The sequence below is a fragment of the Nelumbo lutea genome, chromosome 6, assembly GCF_056320005.1.
Source record: "Nelumbo lutea isolate HS-2025 chromosome 6, American lotus-T2T, whole genome shotgun sequence".
Taxonomy (NCBI): domain Eukaryota; kingdom Viridiplantae; phylum Streptophyta; class Magnoliopsida; order Proteales; family Nelumbonaceae; genus Nelumbo; species Nelumbo lutea.
This window is the reverse complement of record NC_142689.1, coordinates 30,855,380-30,880,840: the sequence shown is the minus strand read 5'-3', so window position 1 is coordinate 30,880,840 and position 25,461 is coordinate 30,855,380. Positions and strand designations below refer to the sequence as shown.

The window sequence follows — 25,461 nt, the reverse complement described above, 5'->3', positions numbered from 1 at the left end:
CGAACGTGTACTCTCGGTATCCGCACGTGCACATGCGGTCAAAGTTACCTTGTTTTCTTCTTGATCTGGTCAACGGTCAGATGCACTAAATCATTTGCTCGATTTGTTTAACCTCTTTTCGGTATTCGGTGCTTCTTCTCGCCTTCTTTTCCGGTGGAGTCGGTGAGGGCAATCCGACGACCCGGCACCCGCTTACGTGTCCGCACATTTGTACGATCCACACCGCACCGTCCGATGCAAATACCGCTCCTATACAGAACCGTTGATTACTGGAAACCTCTCCCACCTCACGTGCACATGCGGGAATACCAAGAGAAAAGATTTTTTTTTCTTTTTTAAATCCGTGTTTACTGTCGACTGCACGTGCGGGCGCAATCTACCTTTGTTACGAATATTCGTACTTCCCGGGGAGTGGGTGGGGCTCCCGCACTGGGTCATGTGACGGGGTGAGCTGGTAATCATGTGACCGTTAGTTCCGATGCAAAGGGTGCGGTTGCACGTGCGGTGTACGGAGATAAGGTGGAGAGCATCTGAGTGTCTAATGTCATATTTACCCCCGTCGAAATTCCTTTTGTCGTGCTGGAAACCGGGGTAATTTGGTCAAAGAAGGGGGTAGTGGGATGGTTTTGGCACTTTCCTGGAAGGTATGTTTGGTTGAATAGATTAGATACATTATGTGTATACATGGTTGGGAATATTGATGAAGAAGCACATGATGCGTTTGATGATTCTATTAATTATTCGATGTTGTCTAATCATTTCCCAACTCATAATAAGGGAGGATTTGTTTATGATTAAAAGCATGATAAGCCCACGTTTGTTTACTACTTTTCAGTTGGGTGTCTAATCGAATTTGGTCGGATGTTTGTCGCGTTTTTGTGGGCCCACGCCCATAAATGGGCCGGATCAAAGATCATGGGTGGGCTTATGGTGCGCAAGTGCTAAGACCTGGAAAGATGGTACAGATAGCAGATGTACATACATGGTTCATTAATTTGATCTTCTTGGTAAATGGGCTCTTGGAGCCCCATCCGGAACTCCTTTGAATCCGTTGTCTCAGGTTTCATCTTCTTCGTCTTGCTAGAATTTTTAGTTATAAATTATTTGAACTGAGTTTGTGAAAATCTCGATTTGTTTTGATTTAAATTGAATTTTGAGTCAAAATTCAAGTTGAATATATAGATTTGTTTGTTAGTGGAGTCTATCGAACTTGAACCGCGAGCTGAGTTTTAATATATAAGCTTTTGAGTTAAGTCAAATTTAAGTTCATATTTCTAACTTAAAATCGAATTTAAGTCAAAATGTCAGCCTCAATTTTATTTTTATTGAACTGAGCTCGAATAATTAGATATTCAGTTTGTTTTAGTTCGAATCGAGTTTGAATGGGCATTTGGTTGTTGAGTTGGGTAGGAAAAGGAATGAGAAATGAGACAAATGGTGATGAACCACTGAAGTAAGATGAATATGGGGATGGCATGGGCATGTAGAAAAGGCATGACATGGACATATGCATGAGTAGTGAAGGTGATAAGAAGGGTGGTTGGAATTAAAGAAAGAGGCATAGAGCATCGCGTAGGCAGACGCTCGTACACTTGTTTGCTTAGTACCTTGCATTGTTTTGAATGCAGTTAAAGGATTGGGGGTGGTGTGTGGTTCGATCTTACTTCTCAGAGACAATGACAGGTCTTGCCGTCTTGGTTGTGGGGAGCTTTACCGTTTTGCATGTTGATCCGTTTTGTTGAAACCATGTTGATGAGCTTTCAATAGTTACATTGGATAGTGCCACTTAGTACGATGAAGCTCCTTAATTTGTCCTACATCCTCTCTCTCTCTCTCTCTCTCTCTCTCTCTCTCTCTCTCTCTCTCTCTCTCTCTCTCCTCAATGAAGGAATGAAAGATACAGATAACTTCTCAACTATTTATAGGTGTCTCTTATTGAGCAATATGAGATGTAGCTAAAGAATAGAGTTGTTTCATGTTCCTGATGCAACATTATCCCTTGCAACTTGGTTATAGTTGAAATGTTGAATTCTTGTGCTAGTTTTTGTTTTCTTGCAAGGAAGATAAGATCCAAAAAGGACTAAAATTTCAGTCACGTTTGCAGAAAAGCAGCTAATTTCCCTAGAAAATGATGATTTGGAGAAAAGAAAAACTATGAAGCAATGATTGGATTATTGTGGCTGCTGTTTTCTAAACTACTGAAATATAGAGCCAGTTTTTGTGAAGGAAATAGAGTAATCAGACAAGAGAAAAAAGAGGGTACCTGCATCTCTCTCTCTCTCTCTCTCTAAAATCATCTAATAATATCCATGGCTATTTTTAATTATTTTTCAAATTACAGTATCATGGGTGTTCATAAAAAAGGGTTGTCCCCCTATTGTAGTTTATTCAAGATTACATGCAAAATATCAAGGTTTTTAAAAAAATGATATAAACCACCAATAAGGTAACAAATAAATAAACTACTTAGGGTTTTCTTAGGTTCTCCCAATTAGGGGTGAGCATTTGGTTTATTCAGTTAAAAATCAAACCGAATAAATCAAAATTTTAAAAACCGAAATAAAAAGATGAAAATCGAACTGAAACTGAATTATAAGAAAATCGAAACCGAAGTTTTTTATTTGGTTTTCGGTTATTTTGATTAAAAACCAAATTTAATTAATATAATATATATAATATTATATATTATAACCTATAATATATTATGAAATTGATTTTCATTATAATACATTATATATTATATTAATATATAAATATATAGCATATTATATATTATATGTTATATATTGTATATTATATATTACATATTATATAATGAATTTTGGTTAATTCGAATTTTTCAATTAACTGAATTTCTAACTCTGGAAACCAAAACCAAAAGCTAAAATTCATAAAAACCAGACTAACCAAAACAAATTATCTAAAACTAAAAAACCAAAACCGAAAACTAAAATTCATAAAAACCAAACTAACCGAAAAAAAATATCTAAAAACCAAAAAAAAAAAAACCGAAATTTTCGATTTGATATTTGAGTTTTAACCGAATAATACTCACCCCTACTCCCAAAACTTAATTTAGCTATAGATGGTTTGGGGAAGTTTTATGTAATCAAAAGATTGGTCCTTATGTTCAAAATCTTCAAAATCAAATAATGTTTCATAAATTACTAACAAGCAACAATGTTATAGTTATCTTGGTCCCGTTCATTGATTAAGGAAAATGGGGTGGGGCACTTCCCACTTTGCCACATGGCCCAACTTGGTCAATAGTTCAAATTGTTCTTATTTGCATCACCCATGCTTCATTATTAACGGTTCGGATCAGTCAAATGGAGGTCTAGGGGCTCTGGCTTTATGTAGGACCTGAGATCTTAGAAGCATAGTGACTAAGTTTTGAAACAAATGCGTTAATCGAGCGCAGAACAGCATATTATCTGGCCAATGCCATCTGGATGACGTGGCAAATTTTGGTTAAATGAACTTGTTTTTTGGATTGTAGGAATAGCAACAGGATGGATTTAGGGCAGGGATCATACTTGCCATTTCCAACCCTAACTTTGAAATAAATCCCTGTCTCTAACCCTGATCCTTACCAGGATAAAAATGATCCTCCATCCATGATCTCCGATATAGACAGATTCTCTGTTGGGGACTCAAATGTCCAAAATTTTTTTAAATGAAATGGTTTTTTAGAAAATAAATTTATTTAAAAAATATTTTGTTTAAATATAAAAATATTATATATATATATATATATATATATATATATATATATATATATATATATATATATATATATATATATATATATATATATATATAATTGGACTCGAGGCAGGATAGGGAATTCACTCTCCATTCCCGATCAGGCATCATTATCAATCCTTGCCCCTGTTACCACCAAATCAATCTCCATCCCTATCAGGTACCCGGCTTCTAACTCAGGGTGCACTTGATCGTTTGGGTTTACTTGTAATTTAACAAAGAACCCTAATTAGTTGGGCACAAATATTTAAACCCCCATATAATAACCAAAATACCCCTAAAATAGTGTCTCACATGGGCATTCCTTCCCAAGCTCTATAAATGCAGTGATCCTTAGCTGGGCTATCATGTGACCGTTGGTTCCCATTTATTTAAAGGTTTCGTTGCACATGTAATGTAGCAGTAGTACTGAACCTTATGCTTCCATCATTCCATTATTTAAATGACTACTTTAACCTCATTCATTCGGATACTTTATTATTATTATTATTATTATTAAAATAAAATAGGGAATGATGGAGGTACAGCACATGATAGTGTTGGGTCTATCTAGTTCTACTAATCATAGCTGAGCTTTACAATATTGCAAGTTTGATTATAAAATTATTGGCTACAAGTCCACATTTTGTGCTGCTGAGGGCCCAGTTCTGAATGTTGTTGCTCCATTATGTTGTGGGCTTGGTCAATTCACATTTGCCAGGTTTAGTGCAAGTGTTTTATCTCGAACCATTTCTCTCTCAATACATATATATATATATATATAGATAGATAGATATATGAATGCGGTTTGGACTTAAATTGGGGGCCCACATGAAAATGCATTTTCCCACCAAACATCATGAATGACTGCGTAAATTTGTTGTATTTGAAGCAAACGCAGTTGTCCATCCAGACCCAGTTGCGTGGACGTCTTTTCTTTCTTTCTTGAGATTTGAGGATTCTTAAAATCAAATGGTGATGGTGACAAACAGGAGGATAGAGATAGACCCTTAGACATGCTTCCTCATCCTACGTGCAATGGTGAAGTTATTAGTCAAAATTCAGAGATGATGTATGCAGTGGGCACCCATACATGTGATGCCATGTATACGTGCGTGACTATTGCAACTGTTTGGTTGTAATCGAAATTGGAATGGGCCATTTTGAATTCTGATTCAACTGTTTGGTTGAATGGAATCAGAATTCTATTCTCCCATTTGAGGGAACGGCCATTCCCTTCCCCTCCCTTAGGAATGAAATCCTATTGCGACTTATTACAATTCTAATTCAGATTCCAGTCTGTGAATCAAATAGACTATAAATAAACCATTTCAATTCCAATTATAAGAGATTTTGATTCTGATTCCAACTACAAATCAAACAGACCCTAAAGAACAACCACTGTTCACCACATGCACATCCTTACGCCCACACGTGTGCCCACTGTTTTAATTTCGAGCCCCAGGATTGGTTGGCCTCAGTCACAGCCCATCTTAATCCTACTAATCCAGCGAGTCTATTGAATTTCTGGGAGAGGATGGAAAGAAGTCTTCCAATGTTGGGTTATTTCTTAGCACTCAATCTCAACGTGTTAGGTCTGGAGGGAACCAAGACAGGACAGCCAAATCTAGTCTACCTACCATCTTTGCAGCACGGCAACCAGTTTGAGAGCTCTCATCTATAATCCACAGGTTTTAATCCAAACCTGCAACTCAACATTTGATTTGGTGCCTCTGATACCAGGAGTTGTACATCTCTGGCAATGGCCGTCATTTATTCTGGGTTTGCTTTACCTTTAAATTATTTCTATTTTCTAGTACTGATGTAAGTTGGTCTGGCCCTGCCAAATCAGCTACACCCTGGCAGTCGGGTTGGGTCAAATTTTGGGATGGGTCAGCAAAGGCTACTCTTATTTACAGTTGACCCACAGGTCAGACATGTCAATGGTTTAACCGTCTGGGTCAACTGGTCTTTGACCAAGTCAATAGTTTTTTACCAGAAATATAGATTTAGCCATCCAGTTCAAATGGTTCAAACAGTTCAATCATCCGGATCAAAGCCAGTTTGAAAACATTGGTTTGAAAAGAGGTGACCCGGTGATGATGACCTGCAACCCAACCCAACCTGACTTGAATTCTTTTTGGGTCGGGTCATGCTGCCTTCTACTTCGTGCTGCTTGATACGGAACCCTAAATCCGCTTTCTTTTCCCGGGTTGGGTCAACCTTTTGCCAGCTCTAGACTCAACCCAAGGACACTAGGGCTCATGAAATTTTGGTTAGATAAGTAGATAACATGGGGAAATGCAAATGGGAATGTAGGAATGGTTGGAACTAGGAAGTGGGTAGGACACTAGGGCTGACATGGATGGGGAATTCAATGCGTTGGCAAATCAGAGATTCCTTATTCAGTGGGTGGGTCAGGGCACCATTCAGAATCCCAATCTAAACTTCGGGTCCATCCACCTGAAACCCGCCCTTAGATTGAGAAGGCCACAATTTCATGCTGGAATGGATTTGGCTGCTTGGGCTAGCCAGCCCAATTTGGAGGTTATCTTTTCTCTTTCTAAATCTAAGCATTTACCTTCATCCAATCCCTGAACGAGTCCTGCTTGCGGATTTCTTATAGGAATTGCCTAGCCCATCAAGAGATTAGACAACTGAGGCCCCACAATGGCCCAATTTTAGGTTATTTATGTTGAATAACCTAAAATTAAAAAGTTTAAACATCTCTATAAATTTTATAACTAAAAAAATAAATATAATACTTCATAATGCTGGGAAAAACTCAATAACACTCAACAGAACTGAAAATCCTTAAGGCTGTGTTTGGTTTTAAGGAAATAGTAGGGAAAGGCAGGGAAACCTTTACAAAATTAGGTGCATATATTTATAAAAAAATAGGTTAGATAATTTAATTCACAGTTGTATCATACTTATAACACGAGTGTAATTTACAAAGCATTAAGACCATTGACTTGTCTGAGTTCTAAACAATACTTTTGTTTTCAGTTTTGATTCTTAATCCATATAGGCTGAACCAATTTTATTTGTTATGTCCTTTGGTTATTTACATATGTTCTATCCTCTATTCAAATCCAGCCTTCAAGTTCTGTTACAAAAGAGGTCAGTCCCTGTTGATACAAAGAAAAATGTGAACAGTCAAAATATTACCGAAGAAGTTAACAGCAGAGACAGTATAATTGGGCCATTGACGGTTCTCTTTCAGGTAAGACAATGTCTCTGCAAAAGAATAGTGAATTGAATGGTCAATATCAATGTTTAGTGGACTTCCACTCAGTAATTACATAAGTTCTTCCTTAATGTTTGACTATGAGAAAAGTACAACAGGAACAACAGGACTAATCTATCCAATCTGATGATATTTAATTATTTCTCAACCTTTATATGAAAAGTAGTCAAAATATATATAGAGTTAATCAAAATGACAGAAATATGCTTGTGACTCATAAAGAGACCATAAGTAAAGACTTCAACAGGAGGAAAGTAAAGTATGTCATCATGTGCTATGCTTGCATTTCCTATAACCATGAGCACATGGTTTCACAGAGTACCATTTGATAGCCCCATCAAATTTTTAGTAAAAAATGGTCCAACTGGCTGATTCTAACCATCTGATCTAGAACTTTATTACAGTTCCAGAACATTTTTTGCAGAAGAATATCCGATGGTTAGATGAACTGAACCAATTGATTTTGACTACAGAGATCTTTAATTGAGTTCCCTGTTGGATGGTAAGTCTAACCATTCTACATGTCATCTACAAGCATATAAACGGTGGTTTAAAACTGAGGTACAATATGCAGGCAAAAATTTACCCCTTTTTCTTTTTGAGAAAGCTGTGCTGCCAGAAAGAATTTTAGAAGTATAATAATCTTTGTTCAGATGTAAGATGCTAGTGCCATTGAGAGGATGCAATCATGCTTACTTTAAGTATTGGACAGATGAAGTGGCTTGGAGGGGATGGTTGGAGACCACCAGGAGCCAAACCTCTTCCTCTAGCAGCAATCTCTTTCAAGCTCTCCAGAACCGGAAGAACTTGAGTCCTCAAATCAGGTCTATCACCACGTCGTAGTTCTGTGCAGCTTAGTCCCAAAACAGCTAATTTCTGTGTCTCTTCAATCGGCCAATTCCCAGCCTCAGGATCCAAAATATCAATTAAGTGTCCATCACCTAATGCTGTTTCCACAATGTGGGCAAGTGCCATAGCAGGTTTTGCTGTTAGCAACTGCAATATCACCATCCCAAATGCATAAACATCAGACTTTGGTGAGACCAACCCAGTCCTTTGATACTCAGGATCTATGTAGCAGAGTGTCCCAACAGGGCCTGTGTTCTTGCATAGAGTAGCCACTGAGGAATGGGATGAAGGAAGCAATGTAGAAAGGCCTACATCACCAATCTTGATCACAAAGTTATGATCCAGCAAGATGTTTGCAGGTTTCAGATCACGATGGATGATTGGCTTTGGTTTTGAACTGTGTAGGAAAACCAGGGCTGATGCCATTTCCCAAGCTATTCGATACCGTTCAAACCATGGGATTGGGGGTGTATTATCCTTCCGAAGAAGCCTCTCATCTAGACTACCATTCTCCATGTACTCATAAACCAGGCAACCATGATCGGGACAGGCACCAATAAGAAGCAGCAAGTGGGGATGGTGAATTTTGCTCAAGATTTCAAGCTGAAATGCAATCAAGAAACATCTGATCAATGATCTATTAAACCTAATCTCTAAGATGCCACCTGGTCATCAAACTTGGAAAATAGAAAATTATGCAACTTGGAAATAAAAATGAGGCCATGAGAAATACAGACTATGTCAAATTCCATATGATGCCCTTACATGAAATATTGTATTGTCCTTGGTAACCTAGTTTTAGAGGATAGTAAATCAATGTATTATCCTCTATGCCACCACAATGCATTAGCAAGTCGTTTTTTGTTGAACATAATGGATTTTTTCCATAGATCATAAAACATTTTTGGAAATAAAATTTATCGGAATGTGTTTTAGGCCATTATTTTGTGGAGTATCAAAGTCTTTCACAAAGAATAAATTACAATGGAAAATGGAGAAAAATTTTAGAGAAAATTAAGTAGTTTATAGTATAAAAATGGCATTCCACCTAATATGATAATTTCTTGATTTACATGTGATGTGAATATGTGATTTCCAGTCAGAAGCTCTACAATAAGAGTTGTAGTATAAAATATTAGAGAAAAATCTCCAATACTAAAGCAGAAGAATGTATTCCATCTTGGCATAAATCTGTTATCTATGTTAGGATATTCACAAAGTCACATATGTTTATTTCAGCTCCCCCCCCCCCCCCCATGGTAAAAAAGCACCATAGAACCATAGAGACAGCTGATGCCTTCATAATGTAAGGTGGACACCTAAATACTGTGGACTCCTTATAACAGTTTAGAACTGTACGCTTATATTTGATGAAAAGGTGATAATACAGGCTTTCATTTTCCATACAAACAAAGCATACCTCCTGTTGGAACTGTTTGGCCCTGTGATTCTCTTTTGAGTGTAGAACTTTTACTGCAGCTACAGTATAGTGTAACTTACACTTATAAACAGTCCCATATGCCCCTCTTCCAATCCTAAGATTCTCAGAAAAAGATGAGGTAGCTGACACAATCTCTTCCCATGTGAACTTCTTGTATTGTTGATCAGGACCCATCAGCACCTTCTCAAGCCTTTCTTTCTCCCTGGTTTCACGGTTGGCTTTAGCCTCTGCCTCTTTCCTTTGTAAAGCTTCTCTTCCAGCACATTCATTCAAGAACTCAGCTTCCTTCCTTGCAGCTTCATGTTTCTCCTTCTCTTGTCTTACCAATTCCCCAGCTTCCACCTCCTTTAAGGTCACCTCCTTGAGCTTATTTGCTTCCTCCATCCGTTGTTTACTTAGATTGTTTAACTGGCAAAGAAAGAGCATTATTTTATTTAGCAATTGACTATTAGTTGTACAATTGTCCATATACCATTGATCCAAACTCCATCTACTTAATGGACCACCTCTTGTAGGGATGACCTGTGAATACAAGATTTTCCCCAGTTGACAATACTAATCATGAGCATGTATCAAGGTGGTAGGAAGCAATTTACAATAAAGTAATCAGATTACAATAGTGCAATGCTGTATGGTTGGGGTTATGTCAGATCAAAGAGATGGCCCATCAATTGGATGATCGGGAAAAGTAGCATGAGTACAATTCAGATTATGGTAATCTATATACCCATTCATCTATAAATGGTACCGTTTCTAAACTGATTCTAGCTGTTTCTCCATGGTTATCACAACAGATATGAACTTTATTCAACATTGAACTTACTCTCCAGGAAGCATCTAGAATCTCATTTTGAGCCATTGCATACATCCCTCGAACATGTCTGAGTTCAATTCTCAGCCTTTCTAGCTCAAAGTTAATATCAACCTGCATGTACAATACCAACCATGACATAAAATAAGATATTGAAGTATTGAAAAACCATTTGCATTCAATAAATACGAGATAGAAAAGAACATGCATGTGCATAAGAAAATTCAAGGTAACTTTTAAGCTGGTGGCAAATGCCATATACCAGTAGATGCATGGTTTATTAACTAACCATTTAATGGTTCACAATCAAAAGAATTTACCATGCCAAAACCACAATCATAGATGCATCATTAGTAACTAAGTCACTAACATTTTCGGATTGATCTTTCAAATTAACCAATAGGTCAAATATTGTACAATCATCTCATGATCAAATATTTTTTTAGCAGACATCAAGGTAGAACCTGAAAGTGGTGTGACATTCTCCTTTCATGCACACCAAGTCTAGGTCACAACTAGATGACTATCCAGAGTTTCCTTAGATTCTCTATATGCATTATTCCATCCTATGAAACACTTTACCTCCTATCTTCTGATTGTCTCTTTTAATTATTTTAAACAAAGAATGTCATGTTAGGATTGTGACAAAACCTTTTCAGATGTGCCTAATAATAGACAGAATCAGATGTATATCTTTTCATACACCTGTCTTCAACTTCTTTAGTTTTCCAGGTATGTCAAAAAGTAATGTCAGCTTCATCTGCTGAATTTGACTTATGACCATTGCTATATAGAAGAACTTCTTTGAAAAACAAGGAAAGAGAAAAAAAAATAAAAGAAAAAGTTACCTGGTTATCTTGTGGAGAAGAATCTGTTGGGGCATCTGATGTGGAAGCTTGATCAGAATTCCAAGATCCATGATCTGTCCCAAAGCTTCTGTAGCTAGGGACCTTGCTTCTACAATACTGACTATCCGTGCTGCTAGATAAAGAACTCATAACATCCTCCCTATCATTGATATCAAGAGATGAACCTCTAGAATGACTGGAGTCAGTTGGATTTGACTTTTTTTGAAGGAGGGTTTGGTTTATGGTCGAAAGAGCTTGAAACCACTGAATCCATAGAGAAGGGTAGTTGAAAGAGCTTGAACCTGGGTCTGTCCATACAAATAACAAGAACAAAAAATTATAAGCTCTTTGCTATTAGCTTAATGCCCTTACTTGCAATTCAAAATTCTAACATCCAGTTTCCTTTCATTACCAATTCTAACCCTAGGTTAAGTTCATTTCTTTCACCACTCTCATTGGTTTACATTGCTGCATAGGTGCAAAGGGGTGCCAATCATCATTTTGATAGGTCCACCCTCTGTTTAATACACATTGAAAATTAATACTTATTGAATTTGTTTTAAATGGAAAGGATTTTGACTGAAAACTGAAAAATTCTCCCAAAAGGAATTACCAAAACCCAAAACCCAAATCATCTTTCTTGAACTACTCCAATTTTTAGAAAGGAAACCAACAAATGACAGGGTATTTTTTGCTCTTTTGCAGTAAATCAGCATTGATTAGAAGATAGGGAATATATGTGTTTATCATGTGCATTTCTATGACTAGTATTTACCTTCTTCCTTCTTGGGTTGATACTGCATCCCTCCCCATAATATCTTTCCAGTCTTATAAATTAGTAAGACCCCAACCAATTTTGTGATTTTTGGCCAACTAAAAAGAAAAAACATACATGCACATATTTATGTTATGAATCAATGTTACCTAATGAAATCATATACAGGTAAGGCAAATATTATGGGGAGTGCCTTGCCTGAACCTAGGTACAGCTCTGCCAGATTGTTGTTATGTTTTGATGGATTAATCTTCAATTTGATTTTTCAATAGGTAATTTACCATATTAAATGTTGTGGCATAATTTTCAGAATTCAGACAGTAGCCCATGCAAGGCTTGAACCTGAGTGGCTATAATATTCATGTTAATAACATGACCCCAGCCAATTTTGTGATTTAGATTTGCATATTGATATATATTAAGTTTCTTTTTTTTTCCTTTATAATTAGGACTTAATGTCATTTACCATGCACCTCATGCCTCAGAATCTAGGAACCCCTTGTGCTTTAGCTGCATTTCTTGCTTCTAGAGACTGGCTAACTTAAAGTTAACTGAAAGAGAAAACTACCTGTTTGAAAGCTGGAAGCATAAGTTGAACCACTACATGTGGAACTACTTCTGTCACTACATTCAGCTTTGGTGCTCCCATTTGTATCTGAAGTAGATGGGCGCACAGATGATAATTTTCCTTTTGAAACAACATAGACTGTACAAAATCTTGGAGTGCAATCTGAGATTCTTGTGGATATATTATGTGCCTTGGATTTCCTATAAACACATAAACAAATAAAGTGATGAATAAAATGCAGAAATAAATGAAGCACTTGACATTCAGAAAAAAAAAAATGAATGAAAGGATGATTAGAATTTGCACTTTGACATTCAGAGTAAAAAATTATATTTTTGGGTGGAAGGACGATTGAGAAAAAGAAAGTAGAAAATGAATAGTAAGAGAAATAAAGGCAGAGGGAATCAATAGATTCCAATGATAACAGCTTAAACTACTATTATTATCAAAAGACTAGAAAAGGATGACCTGAGTAATCTAAAGAGACTAGATGTTAGGGTGTCAAAAATGGTACACATAAATATTGATAAGCATCACAACAAACGAAATAATGGGTCAAATAAATCAATTGAAATAACTAAAGCACAAAACTTTGCTTTTTATTTCCTTCAAATGTTAGACAAGGGGTGATCATTGGCCAGGCTAGGCTTAGTACCTGTGATAAGGGTTATAGCCCACACCAAGCCGAGCTGAACCTTGGGCCAATGGCATATAATAATAAAAATATAATTGTTTAGAAAATTTTAAATTAAATAATGTATAATACATGAAAAAAAAAATATTGCACAAGCCCAAGCCAAATCAGGCTTGGCTAGGCATTGGTCCTATGGCACAAAAAGTAAGGCATGGGCCTCATCTAATTCCTAGACTGTTTGGCTTGGCTGGCCCATCTTTTATAGATGAAGGCCTTGCCTAGGAAGACAACTCTCATACTTGGATTGACCTCATGTGTTGGTAGATGTGTTAACTCATTTTTTGATACGTGTCAAATCATGATTACGTATATGTTAAAACTTTTATATTTTATATAAAATGTTTAATATAAAATAAAATATATTTGCATGTATGTTACATATAAAATATATAGATAAGTATATAAAACTTATTATATGTAATACATGATACAATACTATATCACCCCTATGTTAGACTCCACCAAGCAGACTAATAGATTGAAATATTGGAAAATAGGAATCTGAATTTTGAATATCTAAACCTAATCAACTCACTAGATCCTATGTGAGTTGAGAAATCTAACAACCAATAATAAGCTATATCATTTTAATTGTTTTCAAGGCATAAATCCAAATATAATACAAATACAAGTACAAACTACAAAAATTTAAAGATTGAAATGTTCATTTAAGGAAAGAAATATTGAGGAATAATGAAATCATTATAGGATCAACGTATTGGAAAATGACTACTATGTGTTGGAAACAATGTTTTAAAACGCGGAGGCATGATGCCAGGCGTTCCACTACCTAGAGGCGTGAGGCGTAGTTCAGAATGTAAGAGGCATAAGCCTCCCAAACACAAAGAGGCGTAAGCCTACTTAAGAAGGGGGATGAGGAGGAAGAAGGAGGAGGGAGAAGACGAAGGAGGATCTCATTTTTCTTTATTTTTAATAAAAATCTTTTATATTAAGAAGAATGAAGATGCATACCACAGTGTAGCAGCAACATAGAGGCTTATAGTGCCTTCCTTTTTCTAAACTCATGCTTTATTGATTTGATCAGATGGTTTGGATTCAACAGATTGACTAACAAGTAAGAGATCAGCTAATTACAAAGTTCTGCACCGAATCAGATTGCTGAAAACTCAGAAGTCTTATATGGACTTCAATAGAAGTTCAAATCAGAAAACACTCATATCTGATTAATCCCCTCCAGAAATAAATGTCAACTGTGTGCATAGAATATCCAAGGAATGCAAATGACTACAAGGAAGGGAAGAAGAGAATAGAAATAAAAAACAAACAATAGGCAACAGAACAGTATGCCCCAATTTGTAAGTAAATATGGCTTGAATGAGTTGAATAGCACACTTCAATGCAGAGGATCCATCAACATATAAAACTTCAATTCAAAAGAAAATAAGAGAAACAATGTCCAAAACAAAACCAACTTGGAAAAATGTTGACATATGATTTTTGGGCAGAAAATGGGTTCTGATCTGACATATTCCATGGCCCACCATTGGAGGATGGGACAGCCAAGAAAGGATCAGAGTTTTCTCATGCAAAATGCACCAAGAAGAGGAGTGTGCAACCCAAGAAAGGAGTACAAAGCACTGGACTGGGATCTAATACCATGTGAGTTCAAAGAGAAGAATCTTCAAATAAATACATTTGCATAATTCAGACTCAAAATATGGGTTTAGATAGAGTACACAACCAAAATACCAAAACAGAGACTAAATAATACATGGCTATGGCAGATCCATTTATGATTCTAATAATAGTTCTAACTTAAGACTATGATATTTTTCCAAAATTAGGAGCAACTCAACTCAAGAAAGCCTTATCCCTAGTTCCCAACTATATGGGGTTAGCTCATATTAAAACAACACCCATTCAATAAATAGTTCTCATTGATCATACAAAACAAACCAAAAATGACACCTCTCAATGCAAATTATTAGCTTCCCTGGGTGTTAAACTAAAGTGTATTTAGGGGATATATGGAGCTCTTTCTTTTGTTTTTTTTTTTTTTGATAAATGAATGGCAGATTTATTAAGAATTGTAAAAGTGTACAATCGCCCTACGAGAAGGCACAAGATTTTACCTCCCCTTAGACATGAGAATATGATCACACTCTAAACAGAATTACAATTATAAGGTAGCCCAAAACAATTCACCCCTTGATACCCCTTGTTTAGCCAAAGAATCAGGCATAGCATTTCCCAATCTGTTAACCCACCAAAATCTAACTGACATGTTCCTTGTAAACCAATTACCTTTCTTGAGAAGATCCTTGTAGCCCCAAAAGACTGTTTCTGGATCCAACATCCAGCCCACTACCACCTTAGAATCCCCTTCAACTATCAAGTTCTCCACTCCAAGATGATTAGAAACCTGTATTCCTTCAACTATCAAGGGCCCTGAATTGCCTTTACTACTCTTATACCCAAGGACCCTCCAAAGGGGGTCTCCAGTCTGTAATATTCTTTTTGGAGGTTGTGGATGCCACTTCTGCCCAACTTCTCTGAAGATCAACAAAAGAATAATTTACAAAAAGGTCTGAAGTTTTCAGCTAGAGGATTGTCCTTCTCAATATGCATTCCTTTACTTCAGCAAGGCTTCTTTCCTTTTCTTGGAATATTCTAGCATTCCTCTCCTCTCAAATAGTCCACAAAATAGCTGCTCTGATACACCTCCACAAGTCCACATTAGTTTCCCTCTCTTTGTCAGCCACCCAAAGGTAGATGGATCAAAAAGCAGGTTTACTTCAGGGGACAAGTTCCAACTGCACCCAAACAACATAAAGACCCAACTCCAAATAATAGCAGCAAAAGAAAAGTGGTGGCAGTCCTCACTCTTCACTTTACACAAAATACACCAATTTGGAGACAAACAAAAATAAGGTCTCTTCTTTTGTAGGTTATACAAAGTATTGATCTTGCCATAATAGGCTTTCCAATAGAAAATAGCTATTTTAGGAGAGATACGCCTTGACCAGATTTCTTTAACAAGGAAAACCTAAGAGGAAGGTGTGGAACAAAGGGAGTTGAAGAAAGAGGCACAAGTGGAGGAGCTACTCGAAGTCAAAGTCCAAATTATTTTATCAAGTTTAGGCGGGGTCCAAACAAATAGTGTCTAGAAGAAGCAAAAGATAAAAAACACAAACAGATTCATCATCCCTTAAACCTCTACGAAACCCAAAGTCCCAATTTAAAGTCAACGAGAGAACTGGGGGAAAGGAACCTTGAGAGGGAGATATAATAAAGAGAGGGGAAGCAGTCTTTTAGGGGTTGAGTACCCACCCAAACATCTTCCCAAAAAAGAACAAAGTTTCCAGAGCAGACATCATACCTTACATACCTGAGGAATTTAGGGAGAGTTTCAAAAATTTCCTTCCAAGGTGTTAGGAGCAAAGCCCTTCAAGATACCCCAACATCCCAACTGGTTTCAAAGCAGTCATGGATACTAGCCAGTAGCCACCACTTCATGCCATAATCTCTCTCTTTCTAGAGGCCACCTCCAAAGGCATTTCCCTAGAAGTACTTCATTCTTACTAACTAAATTCCCTAACCCTAAACCCCCTTCTTTTTTAGTTCAACTCGCCACTTCCCACCTGATCAAGTGATCTTTTTTCTCTTCCCTAAGCTCCCACAAGAAATCCCTCATCAATTTTTCCATCCTCATAGCTTCCCTGTTAGGTATCCTAAATACTAACAGATAATAGATTGGCAGGTTGGCTAGTGTTGCTCTAACCAAAGTTACTCAGCCCCTAGAGAAATGTAGTTTTTCTTCCAAGCTACCAATCTTTTTTCAAACTTTTCTACCACAGGGTTCCAAAACCTACTTTCCTTTAGGTACCTACAGGGAGTCCTAAATAGACTAAAAGCCACTCAGAACAAGTACAATCTAAACAGGCTACAATAGACTCCATTCCCCTCCGTCCAAGTTTAACCCCACTACACAACTCTTCTTGAAATTGATTTTCAGGTTTGAGGCCTCTCGAATAGGATTATTAATTCAGATTTCTCAACTTCATCAAATCACAACCCTCACTAAAAATTATAATGCTATCTACAAACTAAAGATGAGTAACTAGAACTCTATCTTTACCTATTCGCCACCCTCTTATTGACCCGGCCCTAGTCGCTTTTGATAAGAGTCTACTAAAGGCATCAACAATCCATGTGAATAAGAAATGGGACAATGGATCACCTTATCTTAGGCCCCTATAGGCTGGGAAAAAATCATTAACTACCCCATTGACTAATATAGAGTAATGACAAGAAGTAAAGAAACCATTTATCCATTTACGCCATCTCTCCCCAAAACCAACTTCCTTAGCACCTCTAACAAGAAGCTCCAATCCACTAGATCATAGGCCTTTTCAAGATCCAAATTACAAACAAAGCCTTGATTACTTGAACTTCTCATCTCCTCTACGCATTCATTTACTATTAGAATTTGATCAATTATATGTCTTCCCTAAACAAAGGCACCTTGAGATTGATTGATGAGGGAGGGGAGCTAGGGGTGTCAACGGTATTCAAAAATTCGATTTCAAATTCGAGATTCGACATAATCAAATCGAATTCAAATAATTTGAATATCTAATCGGTCGAATTCGGATATGACCTGATTTGATTCAATAAATATCCAAATTCAACCTATTATTTAATTTTTATATATAATATATAAAATATTTAAATGTTTTATATAATTTATATATAATAATTAAATTATATAAATAAAATATTTATTTTCTATATTTATTAATTACCTAAAATAATTAATTGGTCAAATTTGAATTAAATCGAATATTCAAATATTTAATCGAATTTGAATATTAATTTTCAATATCCGTTGGATATCGAATCGGATTCAAATGTCGGATTTTCTAATTGGATTTGAATTCGGATACTGCCTTATTCAATTCAAATTCAATCCGTTTACACCCCTAAGGGGAGCACCTTTTTTATCCTCAAAGATAAGACCTTAGCCAGAATCTTATACAAGCTAATAGGTCTTATGATATAAGTAATTTTTTAATGAAAGCTTGATGTATTTTATTAAAAGTTACATCTTTCTTCTTGAACATGTTGTGGTTCATAGAATTACTCAAAGGTTGACCATTGTTGTCTAGGGCTTGTTGGCTATGTGGTATCCTACTCAAATCAGTCTATGACATTGAAAGGTGTCCTCATCTTACATTGATTATTAGGGGTGAGCAAAAAATAACCGAAAAACCGAACCAACCCAAACCAAACCGAAAAATCGGTTAACCGAACCGGCCGGTTCATTTTCAATTCGATGTTTTCAAAAAACTGACATTTTGGTTTGGTTTCGGTTAACCATTTAAAAAAAACGGCGGTTAACCGAACCGACCGATATATATTCAGTAATATATATTAATGAGAGATTTCCTCTAGGAACCTAGGGAGTCAAAAAAGGATCACCTAGTGAAGTGGGAAATGGTCTCTAGGAAAAAAGACAAAGGGGGTTTAGGGATTGGAAATATCCATCTAAGAAACATAGCACTCTTAGGTAAGTGGTTGTGGAGGTTTCCCAAGAAGCAAGAAAGTTTGTGGCATAGAGTGATAGAAAGCATACATGGATTGGCAGCAAATGGATGGGATGCTGGTATCAACCCAAGGGCTTCTCGTTCCTCTCCATGGAAAGACATTGTTGGTATCTTGCCCGCCTTTTCTCCTTTCATTAGGTATGTCACATGTTTGGGTAATAAGGTCCTTTTTTGGGAGGACCTTTGGGTTGGGGACCAGCCTCTTAAGGATAGGTACCCGACCCTCTGCTCCTTGTCCTTGAACAAATTTAAAGTCATCTCTACCTTTCGTGTCTCTAATGAGGCGTGGGATTTAGGGTTCAGGAGAGGGTTGAGGGAGTCAGAAATAGGGTTGGCAGATGATCTTTTCTCCCTTCTAAATTCAGTGTTTTTGGATCATTCTTGTTTGGATAATAGAATTTGGTCTAAAGAGTCCTCTAGTTGTATTTCATGCTCTTCTTTTTTCAATGCTTTAGTGCACTCTTCTAATTTAGTTTACTCTTTTCCTATAAAAGAAGTGTGGAGTGCTCCTATACCTCCAAAGGTGAGGGCTTTTTTGTTGGGAAGTGGTTCTCCAAAAAATCAACACTTTGGACTTGCTTCAGAAAAATAGACTGAATTGGTTCTTATCCCCTCATGTTTGTAGCCTTTGCTTGAAGAGTGGTGAGACGGTAAATCATCTACTAATATCTTGTCCTTTTGTTACTCTTATTTGGGGTTGGTTTTCCTCTCTCTTTGGGTGTTGGTGGGTTCCTCCTACAAACGTGGTGGATCTTTTTGAATCTAGCTTTTTTCTTCAGTCAAAGAAAAGAGAAAGGGTAATGTGGAGAGCAACGAGGGCAGTAGTTGTTTGGGTAGTGTGGGAAGAGAGAAATAACAGAATCTTTCAAGGGAAAGAAAAATCAGCACATGAAGTCATAGAAGGGATCACCATCAAGATCATACATTGGCTGAAATTGGGGGTGTCTTTAAGAGGGCTGGTTGCCCCCGTTATCTTTGGATGTTAAGTTAAACTTTGATGGCAGTTCTATAGGTAATCCAGGCCCCTCTGGAATTGGGGGTGTCTTTAGAGATGAGGGAGGAAATGTCCTAGCCCTTTATTCTGGCCTGATAGGACTGGGGGACTCTCTTAGGGCAGAAGTTTTGGCACTCCTACAAGGGCTCCAGCTGGCTAAACAGCTGGGTTTTCAGCAGTTGGAAGTGGAGGGAGACTCGAAACTGATAATAGGTTGGACGCAAACAAACAGCTTAGGCGCGTGGTCCCTTAGACAACCTGTAAGGGAAATTATGCCACTAACAAGGGAGCTTGAAGTCAGGTTTAAATGGAGTAGGAGATCAGCCAATGCAATGGCTGATACTTTAGCAAAGCAAGGAGTTAGTAGGCAGAACCTTTTTTGGGCCTGTTTGTAATTTGTGGAGGGGTCACCTTGGTTTTTGAAGGTGACAGTTGTACTAAGTTTCTTAAAGAATTAATGAAAGTTACTATTTCCAATCAAAAAAATATATACAGTAATATATATTTATATAATATTATATATTATTTTTTTTTTTAAATCTAGTAAAAAGTTCGGCAGTCTGAGAGTGTTCAGACTGCCGAACTGAGACTTTCTGGTTTCAATTCGCCAATCTGGTAGATTGGCAGCCAGACTGGTGAACAGCCTGTCTAACACCCGCCACGCAGGGACTTTTCCCTTTCTTTCCCTCTCTCTTTGAGCTCTCTCTCTCTCGGACTCTCACTCTCTGAGACTCCCACTCTCCCAGTTCTATAAGCTCTCTCTTAGTCTCTCTCTGAGCTCTCTCTCTCTCAGACTCCCACTCTCCTAGTTCTCTTCTTCCCCAATGGACCAATGGCCTTTGGCGCTCCGCCCTCCAACCGAATCACCGATGGCCTCCGATACTGGCAATCCCTCCTGCTTTGGTGACACTGGAGGCTCGGCTGCATTTGCTCGACGGGTTAGAGGCTCTACTACATCTCCCAGCTCTCTTCGACTCCTTGTTTTTCCCCTTTTTTTAGGGGAAAATTTCCGATAGGTACCCTGTACTTTAGGCCAAGTGTCAATTTAGTACCTGAACTTTAAAGCGCGACAATCTAGTACCCAAACTTTCATTTTGCGATGATTTAGTACGTGACGTTAACTCACCATTAAATGTCATAAGAAAAGACATAAACGCCCCTTATGTGTCATCTAATTTTCTTTATCAACCTTCTGTTATATCCAATTCCAGTCTGTCTATTCGGACTAGCGGTGTAGATGGACATGCAAGTCAGTTGTTAAACAGATCAGTGAGCACTGGCGTAGCGATTCCACCCGTCTCTACTCTCCATCTTAGCAGCCCTAGCAGTCCTTCTGGATCCGACGTAAGTGATTCTAGCCTTTCGATGATGTCATCTTCTCACATTTATCGACGTGTGGCGAGGACAGGCGGTATCCTACCTCCTCAGCAGTCGCCACAACCACAGCTGGAAACATCGTCTTCCACCAACAATCCTCCCACTTTCTGAGTCTTTCCCTCCCCATAGCCGACTCGTGTGAGGTTTCGAATCATGTCTTCAGATCCAACCATGTGCCAAACCCACCAAACCCTAGCCAGTTAGTATCGCCACTATCTCTTCCACCGCCGACAGCCGTACTATTGCAACAGGTGTCCCCGGCGCCTCACCATATGCAGTTCAACGAGTTCGCTTCACCAGCGGTAAGAACTACATGTCGTTTAGTACAGAGTTTCTACCAGTGATGAAGTTAAGAACTACATGTCAGGGCTTGGGCAGAAAGGCCTATGTTTGCAGGCTGACGGGATTGGAAATGCTGCAGTGAAGCGTATCGGCATCAGCAAGATGGTGACGGTGAAGCCAAAGCTTCTCCTTCTCCATTTACATCCTGAGATTTCTCCAGCATAACCGCATCGCAGCTATCAAATTCCTTGGAAGGATCGCAAAAAGATGGATCAGAGAAGCGACCCTCCTGGTCTTGCGATTCAGAACCTGGTTCTTTTGACGAACCTATTGTTTTTTGTTTGCTTGGAGTTATATTCACAGGCATGTTGCCTGCAACCATGTTCAATTCAACCTCCTTGTCCAGGGAAGCTAGTGTCTCTTCTGGTACTAGAGTTCAGGACTTAAGTAGCTTGAATCCTATGTTCTCTGCCATTTCTCAGCAACCGCAACAACAGAAGATCAAGAGGAAGAGAAATCTCCCCGGAAACCCAGGTAAATGTCCCTCCTTGTTCTCAATTTTCATTAATATTGTATTGGATTTCTTGCAGCTGATTCTAATTAATCTCCCTATATGTGTCTTTCATTTTATTGTTTCAGACCCAAATGGTGAAGTGATTGCTTTATCCCCTAAAACTCTATTGGCAACCAACAGATTTGTGTGCGAGATCTGCAACAAGGGTTTCCAGAGAGATCAGAACCTTCAGCTTCACAGGAGAGGCCATAATCTTCCATGGAAGCTGAGGCAGAGAACCAGCACGTTCCGGCGGAAATGAGAAATTGAAAGCAAAAAAGTTGGACTCTGTTTTATTTTAAAGTTCCTAAATTGGCACTTGGCGTAAAGTACAAGGTACATATAAAAATTTCCCAATTGTCACTTGATAAATTTCCTTTTTTTAATTTCGAGGGCATAAAAAAAACTTAAAAATCGAACCACGGTTAACCGACTGTCTTGGTTTGATTTCAGTTCGATTAAATGTAAAAACTAAACAAGTTAGTTTGGTCCAAAAAATTACCCTGCGGTTTGATTAACTGAATTGTGAGCACCCCTATTGATTATATACCTTGGTTAAAGTTATCCCTTCTATTTATTGATGTGACTTTTGGTGTCAAAGCTATTACCCAAGTGTTTGAACCCTCCTTGACGCCCTCAGGGAAAAAAAGTAACTAGACTATTTATCACTTGCCAATCACATCATGCATAACGGCCAATCCTCAAGAAATCCAAGCTCATTGTTCCTAAAATTGCAGGATAAAATTGAAACATATAGGATACAACAAAATCTAATTAATTATTCACATATAGAAAGTAGAAATTTCAAATAGCATCTATAGATTCTTATGCAACAAAGTTGAGAATTGAGCATTCAATTCAGGTTGAGAAATCCAACCCACCCATATTGACCTAGTAACCCATTTGCCACCCATGTTAGTGGATTAGAGAACTATATATTTAAAATAAATACTTTAATTCAAAACAGACACATTTTTCTAATTTTTTTATCTATTCTAATTGTATAAAAACATAGAACTATATATTTCAACTAAAAACTATAAAAGTTCATTTAACAAAATAAAAAACGCATAAAAACAAATAAAAAGGCAAAAAATATATATTTCATGTCAAACATAAAAAAAATTGCAGAAAAATACAGGAAATTGAAATAAATTGAAGGAAATTTCAGAAAAATGAAAAAGAGAGGCAGAAAAAATACAAAATTTGCAAAAAAACTAAATATAAAAATTGAAGGAAACAGAAATTGCAAAAACAACAAAAAATATCAAATACAACAAAAATTATAGAAAAACATAGAAATTGCAAATAAATAAATAAATAAATACAGAAAATGTATAAATTGCACAAAACAGAAATTGCAAAAAAAAACAACAGAATTTATAAAAATTTTGGAAATTATAGAAGAACGCTGAAATAGGAAAATGAAATAAACAATCTGAAATTTGAAAAAGAATGCAGAAACTTGATTGAGTATGTGTACATTATATTTTTCAAAAAAACAGAAATTGATATAAAAATTCAAAGATTATATATTTCAATAAACACAAAACAGAAGCAAAAATTGAAGAAATTTTTTCAAAAAATAAGAAATTACAAAAAAGTTACAAAAAATGGTGTAAGTTATATATTTTAGAAAAAATTGGATAAACAGAAAATGCCATGTTTACTGTTTAAGTTCTTGACCAAGCAATTGAGAAAGAGGGAGAACCCCTGCTTTTTTGAGAAACAAGAAGAATAAGAAAATTGAGCATGCACGCATGAGAGAGTGAGAGAGAGAGATCCTATTTAACCATTGATGTCCCTCACTCAGCCCCGTTTCTTCTCTATTACTAAACAAGAAGAAGACTAGAGAAAACATAGACTGCTATGCCATCAGCCTCATCTATTGGCAGCAATCTTGGTAGTGGTAATCATGTTCAACAAAGTGAGAGGAAGAGACTTAAGAGACCAAATCAAACCCTAAATCCTTTTCTTTTTTGTTTTTCCCAATTTCCCCTCAACCCTAAGAAAGTGACCCAATGGGTAACCCTCGACCTAACCCCACCCTGACCCTAATGGGTCACTCGACCCATATTGACTAGCAGTGCAAATGGATCGGATGATCCGATCCAATCCGAAATTTGATCCTATTTTGTCATATTTGGATATACTCCTGCCGGATTTTCAGATCGGATCGGATTCAAGTCAGCCCCTATCTGATCCAATTATATACATATATATATATATATATATGCTATTTATTTATTTATAAATATGTTTATATTGCATTTTTGTAATTTTATGTTATTTATTTTTTATATAAATACATGTATATATATGATGAGGATAGTTGAAGAAAATACTTGTATTTTTTGTTTTTTCTTTATATAAACTGTTATATTTTTTAAAATTTTCAGAAATTAAATCAGATCGGATCATAACCGAATATCCAACATTATTAACAGATCTGAATTCAAATCTGTGTTTGAGAGATCCAATCAGATCTTTGGATTGGATAGGATCTTCTTTTTGTACCGTTGGATCGGAATCAGATAATGCCCTTATTCAAATCCGATCCAATCCATTTGCAGCCCTAATATTGACCCAACACTAGAATGGGGGGTTTCAAGGTGGGTGGGTTGGGAAGGTCAAATGGGTTGGGGTCAAGATTGCCAGCCCTATCAACAGATTTTCAGTTTGATGACTTGACAAACAGTCAAAAGAAAAAGTGAAAAATATTATGTGTCACATTGTGGTAAGGAACTATAAGCATGCTTGCATAAATTGTTGCCACAGTTCTAGACAATAGCTTTCTTATTCTGAATCTTCTCACAGATGATTAAGTTTTCTTCATTAAATCCCCATAACCCATCTATCAATTCGCCCATGAATTGAACCATGGGGTATTGATTCTTGCTCTGGGCTCAATAGCTTTTTGAGAATGGATGAATCTAGATTACTAGTCTGTGCAGGCATTATTGACTAACATAGCTAATACATAGTAACTATATCTAGATGGTTTTTTTCTGAATTATAGATGATCAGATTTTATTCAAGATAGACAATCAAGGGTCTAACACAAACTACCAGCTGAAAGGCGGCTATGCAATGCAATTACCTTGTAAACATGCTATGTGATGAAGCTCCTATAACAAGCCTGCTTATAGCAAGATTAGCAACCTCTCCTGATATTGCCTTTGCCACATCGTCCGCTTCAACAATGAGAATATCTACTTGCACCTGCATGGAAAACCAAGTTGACTACTTCTATGTTGTGCCAAAATCAAGAAAACACAACAGAAATGAAATAACAAATAAAGGCACACAAGATTTAACATGATTTGGCAATTTGTGTTTATGTCCATGGATGAACTCCTGCAAAACCTCTACTTATAAAATAATAAAAAACTGTGAATTTTCACTTTTCTCACTCAAAGATGACAGACTTAGCACATAAAGCTAGTCTTTTATATCACCAAATTAGGTTTCACTGCTTTTCTAATTCAAGTACAACTGAGAACATACATGCAAAAAGTGAATCCCATGAACACCTCCCTGAAAAGAGAGGCTAACAAGCACACAAACACTCGAAAATTCGCGTTTCTCTCGAATTCAGAAGCAAATACTGAAGCGGACAAAGAACCGAGCACACAAACTGCATCTATACTTGAAGGGAAGCGTGCAAGGGATTACATTCCCAAATGCGAAAATTGCTACCACCCGAAC

The 25,461-nt window shown here is 37.0% G+C and overlaps 1 protein-coding gene and 1 pseudogene across 3 annotated transcripts; one reads left to right on the top strand and one right to left on the bottom strand.

Annotated features, from left to right (window-relative positions):
- Positions 1 to 6,630: 6,630 nt before the first annotated feature.
- LOC148848323 (U-box domain-containing protein 35-like) lies at positions 6,631 to 25,369 on the bottom strand. Of its 2 annotated transcripts, none has more exons than XM_088948604.1 (8): positions 25,261 to 25,369; positions 24,854 to 24,975; positions 12,287 to 12,486; positions 10,944 to 11,251; positions 10,108 to 10,209; positions 9,264 to 9,692; positions 7,691 to 8,446; positions 6,631 to 6,984 (listed from the first exon to the last, which is right to left on the bottom strand). In XM_088948604.1, exons 2-8 carry the CDS (start codon positions 24,862 to 24,864, stop codon positions 6,967 to 6,969), a joined length of 1,824 nt encoding a protein of 607 aa, XP_088804730.1. In that variant the 5' UTR covers positions 24,865 to 24,975; positions 25,261 to 25,369; the 3' UTR covers positions 6,631 to 6,966. The 2 variants fall into 2 exon arrangements, with proteins under 2 accessions (XP_088804730.1, XP_088804729.1); XM_088948603.1 differs by lacking the exon at positions 25,261 to 25,369 and adding an exon at positions 25,062 to 25,172.
- On the top strand, positions 18,438 to 22,139 carry LOC148848324 (uncharacterized; annotated as a pseudogene). Its single transcript, XR_016100673.1, has 4 exons — positions 18,438 to 18,654; positions 19,560 to 19,754; positions 20,650 to 21,734; positions 21,840 to 22,139. The product of XR_016100673.1 is annotated as an uncharacterized LOC148848324 (transcript).
- Positions 25,370 to 25,461: the final 92 nt, after the last annotated feature.